Here is a 24,152-nt window from a genome sequence, read left to right on the forward strand (position 1 = left end):
GAATCTCTTGCATCACATTGAACAATTTCGAAGTGCCATCCACCATAAACAAACCATGTGCTTACAAACAGAGCCGGGAGGTCACTCGGGCATCTTCGGAATTTTGTCGCGAAGTGCATTGTGGGAAAGGGAGGTTCGCAAGTATCTGCTTTTGTTCCTTTTCTTAAGTGGTTTTGCTTTAGGGTCAAAACAGGGTGGAATAACAGAAAAATACATAGAGAGGAATTGAAGTTTTACAGATTTTTACTAAATAAGGCAGTAAGAATGTACATCAATAAGAGATTTAGGATGTTGAACATGAATTGTGAACTGGAACATACTAAACAAGTATTTGAATTTTGGTGCAATAGTTTTTGTTTTGGGGCTCTTTTTCTAAATCAGCTGCTTTTTGGAACCTTGTTGAACTCCAAAAAGGAGTTACATGGTCAAAACTCGGTAAAAATACAGTAAAATAAAATAAAGGAAAATCATCAGAATGCTGCAAACAACAGTTACAAAAATGACAAGGAAAGCAGTGTAAAAAAAAAAAGCCAAAACCATCTTTGATAGTGACTCTGTCTCACTCACTGCTCTGTGATGTGCCCCAAATTACACATGTGGCGAGGGGGTGCACTGAGCATGCTCAGTTCTCTATGGAAAGCACAAAGTCTATTCTATCAGCATGTTTTGAAATTTTTCCTACTGAGCAAACGGTTGAATTTTTATGAATTTTGGAAATAATTCATACATACAGAATGCTCACCCCAGACACGGCAGGGGCTAAAGGGTTAAGGATGATTTGATGACCCAATCTGTGTTGGTCCACACTAATATTATGGGAAAGTTTAACTATTAGGAGAAATAGCTCATAAGAAATATAAACACATGAGAAGAAGTCTGAAACCTGGTACCCTGTCCCTTTAAATTCTGTGCTTTCAAGGTTTATTTTATATGTTTTTATTGGTATTTTTCAGTTTTCTTTGGCTACAAACCCAATCGTAAACAACTACGAGACCCAGTTTCCTCCTAAAATAAGACTGTACAGGGTCATGATGGAATCTAATCTTTAGGGGTTTTTTTGTAAAAAATGCAATCCAGGAATTCCAGTGGTGCCCCAATTCCTCTGGGCCCCCGAGTTTTTCTAATTTGACTCTGCGGAGCAAAGAAAACTACATAAACACACAAAAATCTCACGTCTCTCATGTTTACAGCCCCTGCCCTGAGCCGTGTAAACCCCTCTGCTCACTCACAGCCCCTCCTCCCGGTTTATGAGATAGAATTTCAACCGTCTCTCCTTTTCCGAACTCGTAAATGGTGTAATGAGTTTCATTTGCTTCGGCTACGTTGGGCTCAAACCGCCGAGGTGACCGCAGAAGTGTTCATAAAGATCACAGGGGATCCTCATATATACACACACGCACGCGCACACGCGCGCACACACACACACACACACACACACACACACACACACACACACACACACACACACACACACACACACACACACAGCTCACTTCTGTTCAGCACATGCCAGCTCTGATGACTGGTGACTCCTACATTTGGTGTGAATTTCCAGGCCATTAATTTGGAGAACATCACTTCTAAAGGAAACTGCTCGACATTTGTGGTTCCTCTTTCAAACGTGCTCCATTAAAAGGCCTCTATGAACAGGCCCACACTGCGTAAATCACTGCTTCAAATGTGGACGAGACACATGACAACAACATGGTCTCCTTGTCTTTTATTTCCACTGATGCCCGTGGCATGTACATACATCAAAACACGTCAACAGTTAAAAAGTCTGTCATGTGAAAACAACTGCATAACATATAAAGAAAAAACAAACAAACAATTAACACAACTTTCTTTCCCTTCTGCAACAATCTCTAAGATAAACTAAAATCCTCAAACTTCAGCTACTGCAGAAGAGAAATGCTAAGAAGTTATGGACTTTTTCATACAGCTGCTGATTCCAGGCAGTACTTTTTTTTTTTTCATTTCTTCACACAATGTTCTGAATCTTTTACTACAGTCACCAAGATAATTTTACAAATTTTCTGTGAATCTTTGTTTTTTTAAATACAATTTAACAATGCTAAAACTGATTTTTCCAGCTTCATTAAACAATTTGAAGAATTTTGGTGAAATAATAAGAGTACGCACCTTAAAATGTGCACTTCTTTAAGGCTGCTGTTGGTAAAGATGGTACAATTTTCTTTCATTTCATATTGACTGTGTTGTGAATGTTTAATTTCAATTACCACAAACATAACCCTGCTAAAATCTACCTTTAATACCACTGGACACTACTGAAACTGGTTTCTTGAGTTTTCTCATCGTTGGGCTCTCATATGTATCTCATCTCCATTATGTTTTGGTCACTGCTCAGTTTGATGTGCAGTGGTTTAAGCTGAGTGACACCACATCACAAACACGACAGCTGGGGTTTAAACCCAATTTCTCTGTTTTCCAAACTTCTCCAGACGTGGAAATAATCAGCTGCACTTCACATCTAATTTTAGAAAAGTTTTAGGAATCTTACCAGCTGGTGAAAAAAAATACAAATGCAGTAATTACTTAGTAACTCTGTTATAGCTTTGCTTTTTTTGTCTTTCCATTCATTTACAGACTTTGCAGAATGTCAGGCAACACTGGGACTGCTTTAAAGGCAGGAGTTTTATTTATAGAAAATTACTCGACTGTAAACTAGGTTCTGCCAATTATCTAAGAGTTTCACTTTTCCTGCAAATTCCCAGTTAGTGAATAAAATGACAAAACCATTAATTTGCAGTTCATTGGTTTAAGAAACATCGTGAGAATGAGTCCTCAACAGCTGCCTTATTTGTTTATAACCCTAAAATGAATTTTTACGCTATTTTACAGACTTATTGGGCCGCTGTTTCTATCTTAAACCTTCTAAACACTAATTTGATCATGTTCATGTGGGGGGGGTGGTCCTTTCTCTGCATATTTTCCACTTAAAATTCCAAACCCTCTCCAGATGTTTAATTTGCAGATTTTGCCCAGGGGTGACAACAAAACAACACAGCTGAGAAAATCAGCCTGCAAAAATGTGTAACCAGACATTTGTAAAAGTTTTCCAGATTCATCCAGGAGTTAAACTTTCTGAAATTCCATCTAATTTTCAGGGCTTTCTAGACCTGTTCGGGAACCCAGGGCTTTTTTACAAGCATCAAGAGGCATTTGGGGGGACATAACCGATTGTTTTTTTGTCTGTTTTAGTGCTTATCTTTCCTTAGGAGACTAAAAATTGTAGCAGCACTGAAGTGAACCTGAAACTCTACCCCTGAAAGATCTGTTTTTCCATTTAGTTTGAAGTTGCATGAAGTCCAACTGATAGGACGAACACAAACAAATCCCCAGATAGATACTGGAGACTTGTTGTGTACTGCCTGCTTAAACCAGCTGTGATTCAGTTTTACATACTCACTCTGAACACACCATAAACTCATTCACACACACACACACACACACACACACACACACACACACACACACACACACACACACACATTGTCTCAAAGAAACAAAGGATTAAAAAGATTGAACATAGTACAGAACCCGCATCACCCCCTCCCCTTATTAAACTGTTTTCCCCTGGAAATACTGAAATGTTTTCCAAAAACTTCTCTCGCTCTTTTTCCTGCCTTTGCTCGCTCTGTGCCTCGGGGCCGAAGGGGTCCACTCCATATTGTCTTCATTAGAGTTGCAGAGTGTCGACCTGGTTTGGAGACATGGTGTATGTGTGTATGAGTGGGTTTTGTATGTGTGTGTGTGTGTGTGTATGTGTGTGTGTATGTGTGTGCGTGGAGGAGGCTGAGGCTGGTGACTCCTAAACCACATTCCTTAAATTCCCTGTAAACAAGAAAAAAAGAAAGAAATGAGTAGGGTGTGTTGAGGGGGTCCAAGGGTGAATACACATAGACCTAAACACACACACTGTACATATACACAAGAAGGGAGGACGGTGAAGGAAAAGGGTTAAATTCAACATGTTATGGCAAATAAAATGAAGCTAAATACATGTCAGGGGAAACAAAACCAAAGATGAAGCAGCAGGAAGAAGAAACACATGCTTGTGCCAATGAAAATGCAGCATTACATCTGGAACAGGCCAATGCAAATATGCAAAACTGAATCAACATGGAAATGACAACACTAAGCAAGTTCATTTGCATGAAGGCACAGATTGGTTTCCATGTAACACACACCCATTCTGACACAATAGCTGCATTATAGTCTAGTTGCCAGTGCAGTTTATATGTTAAGCTGCAAACAATAAAGCTTCATGGGTCTATTATTATGTTAAATAGCCTGATTGGAAAAAATAAACATGTTGTGCAGACGTACACACAGGGCAGCAGATGAGTAATTGCCCCGACAAATGTAGCATTTCACTGACGCAGTGAGAGAGGATGTCCTGTTTGTTCGCTATTGTGAAGCTGTCAGTGTCATGTGTCATGTTATCCCCCCCACTGTGACAACAACATCAGCAGCTTTATCCAGAACAGTGTTGGAAACACATCTGAAGTATGACAAATGTTTTGAATGATTTCGTGTGTTTTCCGCTGGGGGTTTGATGTACTCAATACTGTGCCTTATAGTCTCCAGTGTACACAACACTGGATTACTGCAATGTGACAAGGGGAAGTGGGAAGACGTGATAATAAGAGGAAAAAACAAGACTCCAGCAACACTGAAGGAGTTAATGGTACATAACATAATACTGCAATTGTTCTGTAAACTCAAATTTTGTCTTTTATTTGGAGTTTCCAGAGAAATAAGTCATTTTCAGAATTATGTCATTCTTTGTCGCATTCATTTTCTTTTGGGTTGCCTCCATGCAAATTTCCAGTTTGAATACATTTGGTGAAATGCAAAGTGTCATCCAAATGGTAAGAAATATTGTATGACAAGTGTGGTTCATGATGCAAGGACATAAACAATAGATGTAAAATGAATCTTATTGCCCTGTCCTATACAGTGGTGTCTGAAAGATGTTGAGCCCTTTAGAACCTAAAACTAGATGATTGGAACCCATTAAATAGACAAAAACATTAAACTTAATCATTTATTTATAGTAGAAAATAATAAAATCTTATATATATATATACATGAAAATATGCCAAAATCATGACACTATCATGACATATCCTTTCAAAGGTGGACAGATAGATATTGAGTCTCTGAACCAGTTGCAATTTCTGCTGAAAATCCCATTAAGAATGGAGAAACCAAGGACTACCACAGCAACACTAAGAAGGATGTTAGAAGATCATTAAAAAGTGACTAACATCTCAATCTTCTACGAATTGTTTTATATTAATTGTTTTATTTTTATTCTTCTTCATGCCTCTTCTTGTACCTCAGTCCCGTTACTGTCTTCTCTTCCAGTCTCTTCTGTAGTGCTTTGACTGGCTGTGACCAGTGCTGTGCTGTGAACGAGTTTCAGTCCCGAATGGATCTGCATTTGCTGTGTTGTCCAGACCACCTAAACTGAGACCGAGCCATAGCCAAGACCAGAGTGTGTCAAGACTGAGACAAGATCCAGAGATTTGTGTGGTTGAGATCAACTCAAGACCAAAATCAGACCAGATATGAAGCAAGAGTTGTAAGGAAACAAGGTTTTTCCAATAGTTGCACAAAAATATGAGTGAAATGGAATAATATGGTCAAACCAGTTATTTTCTTGCTACAACAATAATCTTTAAAGTGATTAAACATACAATTCTAGCCTCAGGTTCCATTTGAAACTCAGACGTTGACATAAAGCCAAATAAAGGATATTGAATTTTAGCGATATCCTTAATGTTGTGGTCTTGACATAAAACCCAGACTCCTCTTTGTCTCAGACAAGACAGTGGAAAAAATAGGGACAAGATGCAACCAAGACCTGCAAAAACTGGTCTTTATATTAACACCAAGATGGATCTCAAGGGCTACAACACTAATTGAGGCTACTGGAGTCAGAGTTTAACTCCAACACTGCAAACGTTCTTTGGTGGCCACACATTTCTTTTCCATATACACTATATGGACAAAAGTATTGGGACACATTGAATTCAGATGTTTCTTTTCTAACAGGAGTCTGGGATACAAAACTGTCTTGCTCAGTGTGTCGGATGTTTAGTTTCTCCACCATTTCCTTTAGCGAAAACGGTACTTGTTATAAATGTAGTGTATATGCAGCCATGGAAGTGAGGCTTAGCCAATTGAAGGCACAAGTCTACTCCATGAATGAAGTTGATAGCTGCGACAGCTAGCCTGGTACCTTTAGCCAGAGTGAACCCACCAGCTCAGGTTAGCCGTAAACCAGCAGCTCCCGAGCAGCTGGGAGAACAGGAACAGTGGGTGACTGTTCAAAGGAGGCATAGTGGCAGGCAAAAGCCTCGGATACACCACCAACCACTTCATGTTTCCAACAAGTTTTCAACACTCAGTGACACACCCACTGAGGAAGAAACTTTGGTCACAGGCAGCTCTATTTTACGAAATGTGAAGTTAGAGACACAAGTGACCATAGTTAAATGCATTGTGGGGGCCCGAGCAGGCAACATCAAATCCTGTCTAAAACTGCTGGCTAAGGATAAACGTAAATACCACAAGATAGTAACTCATGTCAGGGGTAATGACACCCGATTATGCCAATTGGAGGTCACCAAAATTAATATTGAATCAGCGTGTACTTATGCTAAAAGTATGTCAGACTCCGTAGTTTTCTCTGGTCCCCTACCTAACCTGACCAGTGATGACATGTTGAGTCGCATGTCTTCACTCATTCGCTGGCTGTCTAGGTGGTGTCCTGCTAATGACATACAGTTTGTGGACAATTGGCGGACATTTTGGGGAAAACCTGGTCTTATTAGGAAAGACGGCATGTATCCCACTTGGAACGGTGTTGCTCTCATTAGTAACAATCTGGCCAAGTTTATTACTGACCCAAAACCCTGACTCAGAATTGAGACTGGGATGCAGAGTCACAGTCTTACACACTTCTCTGCCCTTCCAGACCAGATACTCACTTTAAACACTATAGAGACTGTGTCTATCCCCCGACCATGTAAAGTTAATGCATTTGCAGTTAAGACAAAAACAGCTGTACATCAAAACCTAATAAATATCAACACCAATACTCCAACAGTCCCAAAACACAAGAAAATAAAATGTAGCCTCCTGAATATTAGGTTTCTATTTTACAAAGCTTCATTAATCAATGATATTTTATCAGATTATCATATAGATTTATTCTGTTTAACAGGAACCTGTCTTTGTGAGGAGGAGTATGTGTCCTTAAATGAAGCTACTCCTCCTAGTCACATAAATAATCAGATTCCTCGAGACTCAGTCCAAGGAGGAGGAGTCACAGCTATTTTTAATTGATTTCACCAATTACATCCTAAACCTACGCCAAACTTTATCTAATTTGAATGTCTTAGTCTTAGCCTATCCAACCCAGTCTATTAAACACTCCAGCCTATGCTGTTAATAATTACAATGCGTCGTCCTCCTGGTCCATGCACTGAATTTTTATCAGAGTTTACAGAGTTCCTAGCCAGTCTAGTACTTAAAACAGAGAAAGTAATTATTTTTGGAGACTTTAATATTCATGTAGACTAGGGCTGCACAATTCTGGCAAAAATATGAACCACGATTTTTTTTTTGCTTAGAATTGAGATCATGATTCTCTGGCACAATTTTTTCACAAAATGTTTATTGCACTGCTGTCATGGAAAATGGGTTCTTTTACCTCTGATTCTCGTCTTTCATGTCACTTCGCAAGTAGTCCGGTTACTTATGGTCCCGGTTGCTAAGTGAAATCAGCTTGCAGTGCAAAGAAAGTTCCCAGCTGGCACAATGGAATTTTTTTAATATAAAATTTTTCGAGAGGGCGAGAGTTTTGATTCTGGGTCAAAGGCCGAGTTATCCTCAGCGGCAAAGAAAAGAAAAGGAGAAGAACAGCGCAGAGGTCAGAGAAGTGAAAGGCAAAAGACACTTGGATCTGGAAAACGGAAAAGAAGATCGACATGAGATTAACACCACTGAATGCGAATCTTTATTGGGCATGAGTTCGGGTGGGTGACTCTCGCCACTACCACAGGGGTTTTCATCCATTTCACTCTCTTTACCGCAGGCGTTCTGTAATTCACACTTTCCTCACTCAACTGCAGCCGACAGCAGCAGGCTCACGTGTTGTCAAGACACTTTACCATTGGTTGAGGGAGGGAGCAGTGGTGGCGGTTCTGTGTTTGTGTGCATTTGTTTGTAATGCAGACTGTGAAATAAAATGCTTAAGAATCATCCGTGTTTAGAAATGAGATCACATACATGTGTGAATCGAGATTGCGATCTTTTAACAATTAATCATGCAACCCTAATGTAGACAATGACAGCCTCAATAATGCATTTATGTCATTACTAGACTCAATAGGCTTTAGTCAGTGTCTTCACAAACCCAATCACTTTTTTAATCATACCCTTGACTTAGTCCTGACTTAAGGTGTGGAACTTGAAGACTTAGTAGTTTTTCCACAAAATCCTCTCCTCTGCGACCACTGCCTGATAACCTGTGAATTTTTATTATTCAACGATTCCCTTCCTGACAAAAATTTTTATACTACACATTTATCAGATCATGCTATATTTAAATTTATGGAGGAAATCCCAACAGTGCTTAATTACCCAGTGTATTCTTTCCCCAACTCAGTCAATTTTAGTCCATCTTAAGTTGATGAGTTTGTGTGTCTGATCTAAACCCTGCTCGTGTACTGACTAGAACCAGTGTCAGAGACCATATTTCTCCTGTGTTGGCTTCTCTGTACTGGTCTCCTGTAAAAGCTAGGATAGACTTTAAAATACTCCTCCTCACTTCCAAAGCCCTTCATGGCCAGGCACCTACTTATCTGAAAGAGCTTTTAGTTCCATTCAATCCATCTAGAGGACTAAGCTCTCAACATGCAGGTTTACTAGTGGTTCCCAGAATCTCCAAAAGTAGCATCGGAGCTAGAACCTTCAGCTGTCAAGCTCCACTATTGTGGATCCACCTCCCTGCCTCAGTCCAGGAGGAGACACCCTCTCTATGTTTAAGAGCAGGTTAAAAACATTCTTTTTTTTAAGCTTATAAGTTAGGGCGGCTCAGGCTGCTCTTAGTTATGCTGCTATAGGCTTAGACTGCTGAGAGACTCACCATGATACACTGACTCCCCCCCCCCCCCTTCTGTGACCTTCCCTCAGCTCTTCCTCCTCTCTGATCTACCTCTCTGTTCCTCCTCTTCTCTGACCTTCTCTCTCCTAATCTTCTCCTCTACAGGGTGAGTCAGAAAAAACGCTCTTTTCATTTAAAGAAATTGTACCACTGAAATGGAAATGCTTATTTTTCTTTTGATTATACAGTCATATTGATGTGGTTATTGAGCATGTCTGGCGATTGAATCATTGATTTATGGCATAGCATAACAGAGGGAATGTCCATTGTTTATTGTGCACCGAAATATCTGCCAACACAGTTTATGCCACCGTGAATGAAATTGAAATTGTCAACCATTACAGCATGTTTACTCGCCATCAAAATGTTTTGTCTCAACGAAGTCGTCCGGCACGACCTTCAACCTGGCTACCATTCAGATTGATGCAAATCTGTGCTCGTTGTCGCATCTCTAACACAGCTCTTCTTGCCATTCGTGTTCGTCGTAGGGCTTGGATTTCAGCCGTGATGCGATTTCGGAGTTCCTGAAGAGTACCAGTTAGGCGATACTTGATCACATTTCTCCTCACTGATGAGGCAGCTGGGGCACGGACATCAGGGAAGCGGTCTTGAAACTGCCGGATGGTTTCTTGGACGCTACCAGTTTCGCAGAATTTTGTCACCATGAAAGCTCTCTGCACATCCGTAAACTGTGGTCTTGCCATGATGAAAACTCCCTGGGCACTGTCATGTAGGCCTATGTCCTGAGTGTGAAAGCAAAGCCCCGACTCCTGTAATTGTTGTCAATTTCAAGTTTGTTCACTGTGGCATACATTGTGTTGGCAGGTATTTCAGTGCCCAATAAACAATGGACCTTCTCTCTCTTTTGCAATGCAATAAATCTATGACTACATCACCAGACATGCTCAATAACCACATCAATATGACTGTATGGTCAAAAGGAAAATCAGTGTTTCCATTTTAGCAGTACAATTTCTTTAAATGGAAAGAGCGTTTTTTCTGACTCACCCTGTATTCACACTCCAGCAAAAACATGCTACCTACTTGAGTTCTTCCCCAGAGTCTATGTGCTTTATGTCCTCACAGGTTTTCCCTGGACCAGTTCTGGACCTGCTGCTGTGGTCCCTCTCTCCCACCTTCATTGTCATCACTCATTTATCCATATAGTTGCGATAGTATTAATTATATAGTTCCATATAGGGATGTAACGATTACCGGTATAACAATAAAATTAAAAACAGACGTTTGCAGACAGTTAGTATTACCGTTTAAATTCTAATTATCATGATAACCGTGTTTGATTACCGTACTTTTAGGCTAAAAAAACGCATATGTAAAGATCTGCTTTTATGTCAAATATTTGAGTATAGTTTTAATTTATTACAATTTTAACTGCATATACCTAACATTTGGAACCAATATTCACTTTTAAAGTCTTTGAAAAGGTTCGTTAAGCATCTTTGTGTTATTTATGCAATAAATTATATATATTTTTCAAATCGGATTTTATGTATTTTTTTTTGTGTTTTTTGGCCTTTTATTTTAATATAGTAGGTTCAAATGAAAAAATAATAAACAGATGATATAGATGAAGTTGTGCTGAAAAAACAAACAAACAAACATGGGTATAGTAAACATTTGCTTATATAGTATATAAAGGCAAAATCAAAAGGACTGAAAAACAGCCAAAATAGGCTCAGACCACTAAGGGTTAATATTTGAATGTTTCTGCCAACAGAAAGTACATTGGACCAATTATTTTATTTTTTTTTAAATACAACTTGGTTAAATTATTTCAGTGTGTATATCAGTACTTTTTGAACATTTTGAACACAATTTCAATAATACCACGATAATAATGATAAACGTGATAATTTTGGTCACAATAACCGTGATATGAAATTTTTATATTGTTACATCCCTAGTTCCATAGATAGTAGAGGTTTCTGTTATTTGTCCTAACAGTTGCAGTAGTAGTACATCCACTGTAAATACTTGTATTTGTAGTAGTAGTATTATCAGTTATAAACATTTGTTCACACAGTTCAGTCTATGCTGCCCTAGGAACAATAATGCTAGGGGAAGTATAGTGCACTGAGTCCTATCACCTGTTTCTGGTACTATGTACCACTTTTGTCTGTACTTATAATTTCCGGTATATAGTTTACTTAGTCTATTCATCACTATTCACCTGGTGGCCCATTTCAGTGGCTACTGTTTCAGTTGTAGCCGCCTGGGGCCCAATGACGATAGGATCTGAGGTGACTCATCTGTGCTCTGTCCTGACCTGTGACCCCAGACCTCCTCCCCCACCTTCACCTGTCTGGATGGACCTCCTCACCCTCACCTGTCTCATCTGACTAAATGGACCCCCTCATGTGCCCTCCACCCAACTGCATCTTTACAGACTGGAACTGCATCTGTAAATGGATGTCTATCAGTCCTGGTGCATCTATAGCCTGTCTGTCCATGGGAGTGGATCTCTCCTTCACTGTGGTTCTCCCTGAGGTTTCCCTTTTCCCACTGGGTTTTTGGAGTTTTTCCTTGCCAAGAAGGAGGGTCTAAGGACAGGGAATGCCCGGGACATTAATCCATTTCCTTCATCTACTGTTTATTTGAAATCTCCCAATACATTTGAAGGAAATGTTGACGTTAAAGCTATACCGTATGATGTGGCATTTTTACACTTTTCTTTTGTCATCTTAAAATGCTCCTAATAAGTGTGTGTCAGACTAAAATGTAAAAGAAATCCGCCAGGTGTTGAAACTCAAAAATGTTTAATTCTCATATATTTCTGATAAAAGTCTGACCAATCATTTTAGTCGGTCCGAATAAAATAATTGGCCGAACCTGACTGAGCCTCCTGTCAATCATCCATTACGGCCGTCCAGCATCCGATCCATTATTGCCGTCTCACATCCGATGTGTGTCCCTCTGAATCTGACGCTTCACTGGCGCTGCTTCTCCTGTCACTGACCACAGTCTACTGTCTAGGATGTGTATGGACAGAACTGACATGCACATGTGGAAGGGAAAAAACTGATTTATGAACAGAAACGACAACTGAGGGGAAAAAACGGGAGTCTGATGAATGAAGGATGGAGATAAAAGTCCGGAAGTCAGCTGTACTGGATTGAACAGGTCTGCATAAAGCTCAGCTTTTATGACGGTGGGACTCATACAGGTGCAATTACATGGTGTCACACAGTGTAAGATGATGTAGGATGATAATTGTATGGACTATGAAACCTCAAATGTCCATGGAAAATTCGCGGAGGCCACGCGTTCACAGTGCGTGCGCCCATCCCCTGGGCACTGCAGTGAAGACACTGACCCAGTACTGCACAGACCAGGTCTACTGATAGAACAGGAGCCGCGGGCCCGTGGCAGGTGGATGATGCATCTGATTACTGAGGGAGGGGTCCGCGGACACGCCAAAACGGACCGGACCTCCACCTCTGCTTCTTCCTCCGCTTCCATTGCGCATCAGATGAGAGGAGGAGAGAGGAGGAGGAGCCTCAGAGCTCAGGCAGAGGGAAGGGGGCGGGGCTTTGGAAGGAGGTGGGTTGTTCATGTTCAAACTTTTACTAAGTGCTGTGAGAAATGCCACATCGGTAGGTATAGCTTTAATAAACTATATAGACAAAACAGAGACCTGTCAGAGCTACAGCTCTTCAGATGTCCTGTTCATGCTGATTTGATATATAAACATCAATATTTCCTGAAGTTTAACACCTTAATTCAACATGTCTGAATACTTTTGTCCATATAGTGTACTTTCAAAGGGAGTATAGTAATAATGGTACATCCCTCAATTTATTTATTTAATTTTTTTTCACAAAACACCACTCTATCTTCCCACTGACTACTTAAATCATGATACCTTCCTCATTAGTGTTTACCAAGTGCATAATTGTGATGACTGTCAAAAGTCTCATGAATTCTGACATCTCTCTTCAGATTGAGGCTGTGTTGCAGTAAAATCTGCAGTATATCTTATCTGAGACCACATATAGAAGTGGCCCAAATAGACTGTTTATGAAAAAAAACCTGCAGTCTGCCTCTTCCTCTCTCCTCTCCATCGTCCAGGTGCAGACAGTAAATCCTGGTCAGGTGATGAACAGCCATGGAGACTCAGATATTTACTACCGTGAAATCTATCGTGGCATCTCAGCCTGTGTGTATTTTATGTGTTTGTGTGCATTTCTTCAGAATTTTTTCACTTGTTTTCTGTTTCAGTGTGCTGAGTATTCGGTATCTCCTCATAGTATTTGTGGCGTTTCTTATCCTGGGTGAATATTCGGGTTTGTGTGCGTTTTTATTTAGTGTAGGTGTGTGAGGGGACTGGCCTGTTGTCAGCAGAGAGGTGAGTAATGACAGCGCGCACGAGGATGTAAAGATGCCGCAGTATTTCCTTCCTGATGCGCACATACACAGATAAGATACAGTCACGCACTGAGGCTGACAGTTAACACACATACCGGCTTCACACTGATGAAGAGGAACGCACAATCACACACACAGTCCCTGGGGAAATCACTCTAGCAGAGACTCGTAAACACAGAGTTGTGAATATACAAACAGCCAGACAGCTGCTGCTGCCTCCAACAGCCACCTAATAAAAATCACACTTTAATTAATACAGACGCTCAACAGTGGGGATGTGTGAAAGAACAGAGAAAAACAGGAAAGACTGAGGGATTGCCTAAAATTGCCTAAAAAGGAAACATTAAACAAGACAGAAGTAATTTAGCGCTGCTTTCCTTTTGCTCGTCACAGTGTGTGTTCTTTTATTCTAAGTGTATTAACTCTTTAGTTCATATAACAACAGTAGTAAAAAGCCAATGTGTCTCTAATGTCTAGGAGGCAAACACAAGGGCTTTTAATATTTATACAGCAAGAAGTAAAGGCTTTTTAATGACATTATAGCAACACTTCCACCTGTAATCTCTGCTTAACACCCTGGTTTATATTATGACCAACTAATACGTGGGTTACTACGATGCACAGGGACTCCAGCAGATTATACAGCTAACAATGTCTGTCATCTGTTCATTTACCTTCAGTTGCAGAATACATTCAAACCAAGAGTGGATTTGTTGTCAGCCTCAGATAACAGGCACTGGCAAAACTGGAACTATTGTGGGATTTGGTTGCACTAATAAAGATGAATTCAATCCTAGATTAGTTTAAACCCGATGTTAAATGAAATAAACCTAGATTGAAAATTAAGCAGAGCTCTGATGAAACTACTATGCTTAGTAAATCCAGCTTTATTAAGTAAACTGAGCTGGAATTAGACCAACAATTACCCACAATTATAATACATAGAAATAACAAAGTCGAAAAACATTATGAGTGCTCAGTATTGCTTGAAAAAACATTCTGTTAGCTTCTGGCTAACTAACAAGCCGGTAACTTAAGATACTTACAAACACCTATCAGAGCTCTGATTTTTTTTTTTTTTTTCACTGCATTTATGTTATAAATTACTGTGGCTGTGAATCCATAGATAAAACAAACATGCATGATGGGACAGAGAGTGGATATAGAGCTAGGTAGCTTGTTAGCTACCAGCATCTAACAGTAGATTGTTTATTTGCATGGAAGAACATCCTCTTTTTTCCCCTGATGGATTGGCTCCCAAACTAATTACAAAATACATCTCAGGGCCGACTAATAATAATAAAAATAATGGATTAGATTTCTATAGTGCTTTTCAAGGCACCCAAAGGGCTTTACATTATTGATCCATTACTCATTCACTCTCAAATTATCACTCTGGTGGTGGTAAACTACGTTTGTAGCCACAGCTGCCCTGGGGCAGTCTGACAGAAGCGTGGCTGCCAACTCGTACCAAACGGCCCTCGGACCACAACCAAACATTCATACACCAGTGTGAGTTACACTGGAGGCAAGATGGGTGAAGTATCTCGCCCAAGGACACAACAGCACATGATTAGCACTATACCCAATTCCAACCAAACATTAGGAAATGTATTGAAACTCAGATGACTATACTGTGAATTTAATATGAAACGAATTAGAGGTTTAATGTTATGTGCATAGAATCCTAACTTACTTATAGCAGGCCATTGTGTTTGTAAATGCAAAGAATTGGTGTAGTACTGCAATAAATTATTACATTCATTAATTAAATGATCTGACAATTATTTTCTACATACATCAAGTAGCATACTTATTCTATATGATATCAGAAAGTTGTCCAAATTCCAAAGAGATTCTGTGTTGTAATAAAAACCAGGAAAAAGCTGCAAATCCTCATGTATGAAAAGACAGAATCATCAAACACTTGGTGTTTTTAGTTAAAATGGCTTAAACAACTAAATCGATACGAAAAAGTGCTTCCAATTAATTTCCGTCAATGTATAAATAAACCAACTGCTTCAGCTCTGGCCTGAGTTAAGAGAAGTCTTTCAAAATAATGTTCTGCTAAACCTGACAGACTGAAAGCATTTGCATGCGGCTCAATACAACCTTCACAAACATGCCTTGCATCCTTTTCTACTAGTACAAAATGATCACTTCTCATGCAATAAACAACCAAAACACTGGGCTACAAGTTCACAATGTGTATACATGTGTATACTGTTAACTTAACATATGGGACTGGGATATAACACATGTTTAATGAAACTGAAAAAAGACAGGATTTTGTGGATTACCACTTTAAGATTCAAATCTTTACGGTCCATTCGTGCCAACGGACAGAACAGATGTGGGCAACACACACTTTCACACAAACACACACACAAGCAAACATACACAGACCGCCCAGTTTCTCAGGGAAACCAGTGTTTATAAGCAGAACTTCGCTTCCAAACCAGAGAAACATTTATCCACCCGAATGATGTCATGTGGATATGTATGCCTAGAGGTGTGTGTGTGTGTTGTGTGTCTGTTATAGCCTTTTCTTATTCTGTGTTCGTGTGTGTGCATTAGTTAAGTTAGCAGACATGTAGGTCTTTCTTTAATCAGAGACAGAAACAAAAAGACACACTCACGCACACTTGTGCCACAACTTTAAATTATTATATGATCACTTCTCGTTGAGGTTTTGTGCCTGTTGTGTGGCAATGCGTTCTGTGACAAGACTCATTTTTTAAAAAGCATTTTTCGACTAAAGCTGACATGAGAGAGCAGACAAAAGAGACATGAAGGGAGAGTGAAAGGGGGAAAGAGAGAAGGACACAAAACAGATGTGACAGGTTCAAACAAGACTGAAACTTTGTGGAGTAAAAAAATGAATACATGGAAGTTAGAAGTACGCAAAAAATATATGTATGACAAAGAGAAGAGTTGCATAATATCATGCTGAACAGAAAAATGAGCTCTACCGAACAGGATAAAATGTAAAGATGTAAAATCTAAACCACCTCTACATTGTTAGGTGAACAAACTTTCCAATCTCTGTTAAGTTTTTCTTTCATAGATTGAATTAATGCGAAGGCAAAGAGAAGAGGGCATCTGATAAAAGAAAAGAGAGGCAGATGGGACCCAGCAGCCAAACTTTTTCTCTCCATCATTGGTCTGTCTGCATTTCATTTCTCCCTTTTATTCTCTGAATCCATCCGTTCATCCACCCATTCCCTCTGTCGCCCCTAATAAAAGCCGTATGACTGGAAACCAGTGATACTTTCTACCCCTCGGGTTGTGATGATTTAATGCGAGCCAACAGACCAACTGTATTTCAGCAAATAAACTCCTGTTCCCTTGATTTGACGTGTCCTGGAGTTTTTCAGAGGACTAAATGCTGTTTGGATAAGCCGTGCCGACATCCAACAGGGTTGCAACAGTAAAATGAAATTTAAATTTTAGTTGCTAATTGATACCATGTCAACTCTAATGCAGATAAGTTATGGAATGCCTACTTTTCCCTCTGTTTTGGCTTTCCTTTCATGCAAAATTTTCCACCAACAAAAATCAAGCTTTTCAGACTCTTTTCCACTGAAGACATTTGTTTCCAAGTCATAGCTTGGACTCTAAAAACTGACCTTTGTTTCAGAAATGCTCTAGGATTATCACTTTGTAGCTCTATGAGGCACCCAAACCTGATTCCAGCTGTCTTCATGTTGGCTCATTCTATACTTGAGAACATCCAGTTGCAATGTATGTCATCACAGAGGCATTTTTTCCCTGTTTATGACGCCACACACATATGTATGCACAGATTAACCAATCAACCAACAATCTGACCACTCATAGACAAAGGGGTATTAATTTGGATTATTTCATTACAATGGAATCTGTCAGTTGGTGAAAATATTAGGCAACAAGTGAACATTTAGACCACGAAGGTGACTTGTTGGAAAAAGCAAAATGGGCAAGAGTAAGGATCTGTGCAACTTTGACAAGGGTGAAACTGTGATGTCCAAGTAACTGGATCAAAGCATCTCCAGATCTTGTTGGACATTCTCAGTATAAAGTGGTTAGTACCTACCAAAGCTATCTAAAGAGCAACTAGATTTCAACCAAGCATCTAGCATGGAGCATCTATGGGAGTATAACATTTTTTTTTAAATTTTTTTTTTTTTTTTTTTTTAGTTTAGTTCATTTCAGACACAAACATAATATAAAACATAGAAAAAACAACAACAAAAAACAGAAAATGGAACAACTGTTGTGCCTGAAAGGGAGTACAAAGAAGCCACTGCTTGTCTAATCCTATGCCCCCATTTCCAGTCCTCAGACTTTTTGTGCCTAATCACATAATATACAATATGAGATTGTGATTTTATATATATATATATATATATATATACACACACACACACACACACACACACACACACATATATACACCCCTGCATACGTATACAGCCATATACACAGACATACCAAATTATATATACATCTGTACACCACCCACATCTGCACATCTATATACATACATACATACTTCTACACATAATATAATATAATATAACAACCTGACAATCCATGTAACAATCACACCCTTCCTTGAGCAATGTATTGTGACATAACCATTTCTTTGTACAATGTTTCGAACTTTCGAATGTTTGGACACCACCTGAGGTCTACCCCCAACCCATTCCAAAGCTTAACTCCACACACCGATACACACAAACTTTTCTTGGTTGTTCTTACTGCCTGGACATTATTACCACTCGTCTAATACTGAATATCAGATCAGAAACAGCCAGCAACACCTGCAGTTGTGGAGATGTCCTAACCCAGTCATCACTTTTACAATATGGATCTTGTTAAAGTCACTCAAGTCCTTATGTTGATCATTTTGCTGCTTCTAACACATCAGCTTCAAGGACTAAATGTTCACCTGCTGCCTGATATATCCAACCCTGTGAAAGGGACCATTAGAATAATAATAATTATTATTATTATTATCATTATTATGGATTAGATTTCTATAGCACTTTTCAAGGCACCCAAAGCGCTGTACATTATTGATCCATTATTCATTCACTCTCACATTCTCACTCTGGTGGTGGTTAACTACATATGTAGACACAGCTGCCCTGGGGCAAGCTGACGGGAGTGTGGCTGCCAATTCGCCCCAAACGGCCTCTCTGACCACCACCGAAAACTCATATACCAGTGTGACTGACACAAGTGTCTTGTCCAAGGACACAACGGCACATGACTATGAGAGAGCAGGATTCAAACTGCCAACCCTTCAGTTATTGGACGACCTGCTCTACCTCCTGAACCTCCTGAACCAATATTATACTACTTCTCTTGGCTGATCAGTGTATATTAGCCTTAATGATTGACATTCATTGGCAAATGATTTTCCACTATCTAGCTAAATGATCATACAACAAGCATTTGGGGTAGAATTACAAGTGACAATCTGAATTATATTTTTTCTCGCCCCTTATAAAACATACACGAGTTCGATCCAAATTGTAGCCAGATTTCTCCTTGTTTTCCCAAGATGTCTGGAAGGCTTGGTGAACTGGTAAACAACTGCATGACAGAATCCTTTGACAGTATTGTTAGTGTGACTTCTTAACCATAATTACAGTGGAACTGTTTGTCAGGGAAAAAAAATAAATTTTACCAAAACTCCAGCTGTTGAAGGACCTCTTATACACACATGTCAATCAAAGCACAGGCACAGGCTGACAGCTAAGTCTTCTCTCAGCCCTAGAGTCTTATTAACAAAGCAGATAAAAGATAACCACCGCTGTGCTTAACTGATGTGTTTTTTTTAGTGGAAGTCCACTGGAGTTAGGTTTTTGAGGGGAAGCATCTAGTGACTCTTATGCCTTGAGTTAACTATGAAAACTAATATTTAAAATAGGACCAAGGGTCCTGTAGTCCAATGGCATATTTACGGACATTAATTGACGTTCATTTTACCTTTCAAGGTCACTCAAGGTCAAAGGTCATGGCACCAAATGAAAGCCCATATGTGACTTTCTACCTATTGCCAATAGCAATTATATCAATATTTTCAACTGCTTTGAAGTTATAGCACTTTAAAATGTTTCCCATTATAAACCATTGAGAATTTTTAAAATTTCAAAAATTCAAAAAAATTCCAACATTAATATTTCTCAATTCTTTAAACAAACATGGTGGACCTTGCCCCAAGGAACCTCTGCTATGAATTTCAATCAATTGTGGCTGATGGTTTTCAAGAAGAAGTTTCTTGAAAAATTGTTTACAGACAACGGACAGATGATGGACAGACGACATCTGATACCATTGGTATCAGCCCATTGGACTGAAAAAAAAAAAAAAAAAATCTTGGACTGTAAATGTAGTTATCTTTTTACCCTACCAATACTCCACTACTGTAATTGAACCCCCCATGACCATCTCTGCCCCCATTTCTTCTTTCATCTTGACCACATTGAAGGCATGTCTTGGCAATGTATTTGTCATACAGCCACTACAGCTCACTTGACCCTTGTGTTGTTCATGTGGAAAAGGTTGGGCACCACTGTGTGCTCACACAGCGACAGTGTCACCACGGATAAATCTACACGACACTTGAATAGCTCCACCAACAAAATTTCCATTTTCACTTGTCACAGCTGACAGTAAATATAACCTCCACTGCAAAGACATCAAACACAGCTCTAAGAACACTTGCTAGCACTGTGAGTTCTATAACTATTCTTCAGTGTATCATCAATTTGATGGCTTGAACTAGGCTAGCTCTGCTGTAGTTGAGCTTCTTCCATTGTACAGTCACTGGTAGGCTGCAAAGCTATGGTTTGAGAGTAGCTTTATTGAAACTGGGGCACTTGAAAGTGAAGCCAATGCAAAAGTATCTTAAAGTATAGTGCCACTCATGGCCACTGGGTGCTGCCTCCAAAAAGTACTCCTATGGACTTAGAAATGTATACAGAGAAGTTCAGCCTTCCAGAAGTCATTCAGATTTAATTTATTTCAACCATCTGATAAGTGTTTAAGTCCATCTAATGTGACTTTCAGGGGTTTCATTTCTTGATGAAATTCACTTTTTTACTTCATCAATAAGCTAGCCTTAAGCATCAACTCACCCATATCCCCTTATGTTCTCCTACTACCACCCTTTTGTTCAAACATTATCAATACTAGTTCCAAAAAGCCACAATAGCAACACTGAAAATACCAAATCCTAACCTTTAAACAGCAGTCCAAAAAACAATGGGAGATGCCACGATGGCTTCTTCCATTTTCTATACGTAGTCTGGAAACGGAAAAACTGGGTTAAAATGGTGTAATACGTATGCCACACCTATACGTGGCGCTGTACACAAACACAGACAGAGCCGCAGAATACACTAAAATCACAGAAGAACGCAGTAAGCATGCACATGAGGTTGTGTCCAGTGTTTTTTCCTTCTGGTCACGTTGTACTATGGCGTCATTGTTTCCAACAAGGAGTGTTTTGCCTATCCATATGGCAACATGAGGGCGGGGTTGTGAGATTTTTCTGCTATTGGGACTCATTCTTCAAAAATACTGTTTTGGGACACCGACAGTGCCAGTGTCATGTGGATGAAAGGATATTAAACTTTTGCAGATTGACATTTTATTGTCATGTGTATGGGGTGTACACACCATATATCACCACAGTACTGTGGCAGCAGGAGGCTAATGAGTTCATGGAACAGTATCAACGATTGGCTCTGTGGCAAAAAAATGTCATTATTGCTTATTGCCACAGTACAAATGCTAACATTTGATTGGCTCTGTGGCAACAGACAACCCAATAATTTGTGCCACAGTACTGCGACAGTAGCCATTGCCATAAAACATTCTTAAAAAACTCACTGAAGACAAAACACAGTCATGCACTTAGATAAAAACACCTGAAAATCACTTGTACACTTTGTTTGGGGACAAAGCATGTTCTGATTATTGTGGCTTGGAAAAGAGTCCATTTGTTCTGCTCCAAAGTGGTTACACATATAATCATAATTGATGACTGGTGTTGCACTTCTTAAACATAAGACAGTGATGTGGTCAGAATGTGCACTGCTTGCATTCTTCTAAGTCTCTTACCATAAACCACACTGTTTAAGCACCTGCCATTCAATCAAACACACACAAAGACAGAATGAATGAATGACTGCTGTGTCAGATATTACATTTCACAAACAAGAAAGGATTTCCTGTTGTTCCCTGGATAACATGTCTCCACAATGGATCCTCAAAATTTTCTAGACACAATATATATACAGTTCAATGTTCGGAAAATGAACCTGACTCATAGACGACCTCCTTAGTTGTTTCTGTTTCCTGACCTCACCTCCTTACAATAATCCTCCTGCAGTTCAACTCTTCGCCTACGTTTCACCCTGCTGGAGGATTTCTCCTGGGTGCTGTGGGCTGTCAGCAAAGAGACCAAAGGCCCGGTGTTGGGCTGAACCACATGACTGCACACACACTCATCAATGAGTATACAAACACACACATAGAGGAATGTATAGGAACAGACAGATGTAAAAAGGAAAAATACCACATGTAACAAGGACCCAGACTATGTACTGGGGGGGGGGGGGGGGGTGTTGGTAAAAAAGCAGGGGTTGACAGTATTTTCAAACACACAAAAAAGGAAGTTAAGAGCCAGAGGAAGGGGAAAGTCAGACTTTCATCCCACAAAAGACACATATAGAAACAACAACAGACATAAGAAACCACACATAAAATAAAGAGCCGTGCAGACAAAAGTGCTGTAGGTGAAAGAGGGTTCAGATAGAAAACACACACCTGTTTACTGTCAGCACCCACGCAAACTGATGCACCTGTACATGCACTTTCTTTTCCATCTACACACACATATAAACACACCTTTGATGGTGCTGATGACCTGGTCCAGGTGTTTGGTATCATTGCGGTCTGGTCGACAGCTTGGGCTGATTTCCAGCGAATAGTCAGGTCCATACTCTGTAAAAAACTGATGAAAACAAACAAAACACGTCACAGAAATCAGTATTATAAGACTTGACTATATGGAGCGTATAAACTGACCTTTCTGTTTGTCTTCTTTTTTTCATAGAAGAAAACAAAAAAAACTAAAACTTTCATCCCCTCACATCTGCACACAGTTGTAGCTGGTGAGCGCCAAACTACACTTACTCCTCTTTTGTCTCTTTTTGAAAAATGTAGCTGCTTTCCTGGAAAAATTCGGGTTCTGTTTGGACTTTGAAGAATTGGGATTGTGAAACTGGTGATTGTTGATGAATATTTACATGGGCTTTCAGGGATCATTTCTTTAAAAGAGTTGAAATAAATGCAAAACAGTGAAAAACATCAAAGATTCATCCAAATCCAATAAGCTGTAGGCTGGGTTGTCTTTGCACAAGTTGTTTCAAGCCTTTAATCTGTGTCCCTCACACTGTGCATAATTGAGATTAGTTTACAGTTGTATTCAGGCACTAGTATTAATATTATTGTCAATGTAATATTAGTGGATTTCTCCCCTTTGACTGCCATTTTGTTTTTGTAGGGGAGCAAAAAAGAAGAAACATATGTTTGAACGAAACCACAAATCAATCAAACTTTCACCGCAAAGCCTGGCTTCACCAACACAACCCAAAAAAGGTCTGAGATGATTTCAGCAAATAGCAAAGGGTCCTGGCATTTCATGAGCAGTCGAACCAATTCCATGAAACTAAATCAGCCGACTTAAAAAAAAAAGAAAAAAGAAAGAAAGGGAAAAAAGAAACAGGTGGAACTCCAGAGAGTGGGTTCAACCAGAAGTTAAAAACCCAGGACGCGTCAATTGAAAAAATGTCTTTCCAGGGAATTTGTCAGGCCGTGACTCAGTGCCATGAGAGCAAAACAAACTCATGGGCCAGGTCTGACCACAAGTGCGTCAGTCCACTTGCTGGGACTGTTGTGAAAGCCTTGGACTCTGAAGACTCAGCAGAATCCACCAAGTGAGCCAAGGTGATTGAAACAAAGATCTACATTCCTCATCACATGCCGCAAAAGTGAAGAGGTGTTTTTCTTTTTTTTTTTCTCAAATAAAATGTTTATTACCTGTAAACTTCAAATGACTTTACTGAAATTACATTTTAAAGCTAAGCAGTAATGTTCATTTTTGACCTTGTAAAAACAGCTTGACAAAAGATTTCCTTATTCAGAGTCTGAGCAGACTCTGTAAATGCAAGTTTTGCATGAGACGCAGAGGAAGGTTTTTTCTTTCTCCCATACGTACACAAAAATATGGAATGTCAGAAACCAAAACGGATACAGACTGTAAAGCTGCCTTAACACTATACGTTGATCATTTCTACAACTTCCTCAAGTGGTTAGACCACAGTATTGCTCCCTGCACAAGCATCTTCAAGTTGCTGTTATATGTACCTACATGATTAATCAGTAAAAGCATCATAACTTACAAGATATTAAGTACTCCACATTACAAGTAACAACAGAATGAAAAGTGATATGGGAAAATGAAATGAAAACAGAAGTCATGAGTTCGTTCCTCTAAAAAAGC

The 24,152-nt window shown here is 39.5% G+C and overlaps 1 protein-coding gene across 2 annotated transcripts in view; it reads right to left on the reverse strand.

Annotated features, from left to right (window-relative positions):
* Nucleotides 1-1,705: 1,705 nt before the first annotated feature.
* hdac8 (histone deacetylase 8) overlaps nucleotides 1,706-24,152 on the reverse strand; it is a 45,416-nt gene continuing 22,969 nt past the window's right edge. The window contains exons 10-12 of one of the 2 annotated variants that reach the window (XM_030162667.1): nucleotides 22,496-22,601; nucleotides 3,795-3,855; nucleotides 1,706-3,764 (exon numbers count right to left, since the gene is read on the reverse strand). In XM_030162667.1, the coding sequence (XP_030018527.1) occupies nucleotides 3,833-3,855; nucleotides 22,496-22,601 (129 nt within the window). In that variant the 3' untranslated portion in view covers nucleotides 1,706-3,764; nucleotides 3,795-3,832. Of the gene's footprint in view, nucleotides 3,856-22,495; nucleotides 22,602-24,152 lie in introns of both variants that reach the window. The other variant, XM_030162666.1, reaches the window with a different exon arrangement.

Source organism: Sphaeramia orbicularis, chromosome 18 (genome assembly GCF_902148855.1).
Source record: "Sphaeramia orbicularis chromosome 18, fSphaOr1.1, whole genome shotgun sequence".
Classification (NCBI taxonomy): domain Eukaryota; kingdom Metazoa; phylum Chordata; class Actinopteri; order Kurtiformes; family Apogonidae; genus Sphaeramia; species Sphaeramia orbicularis.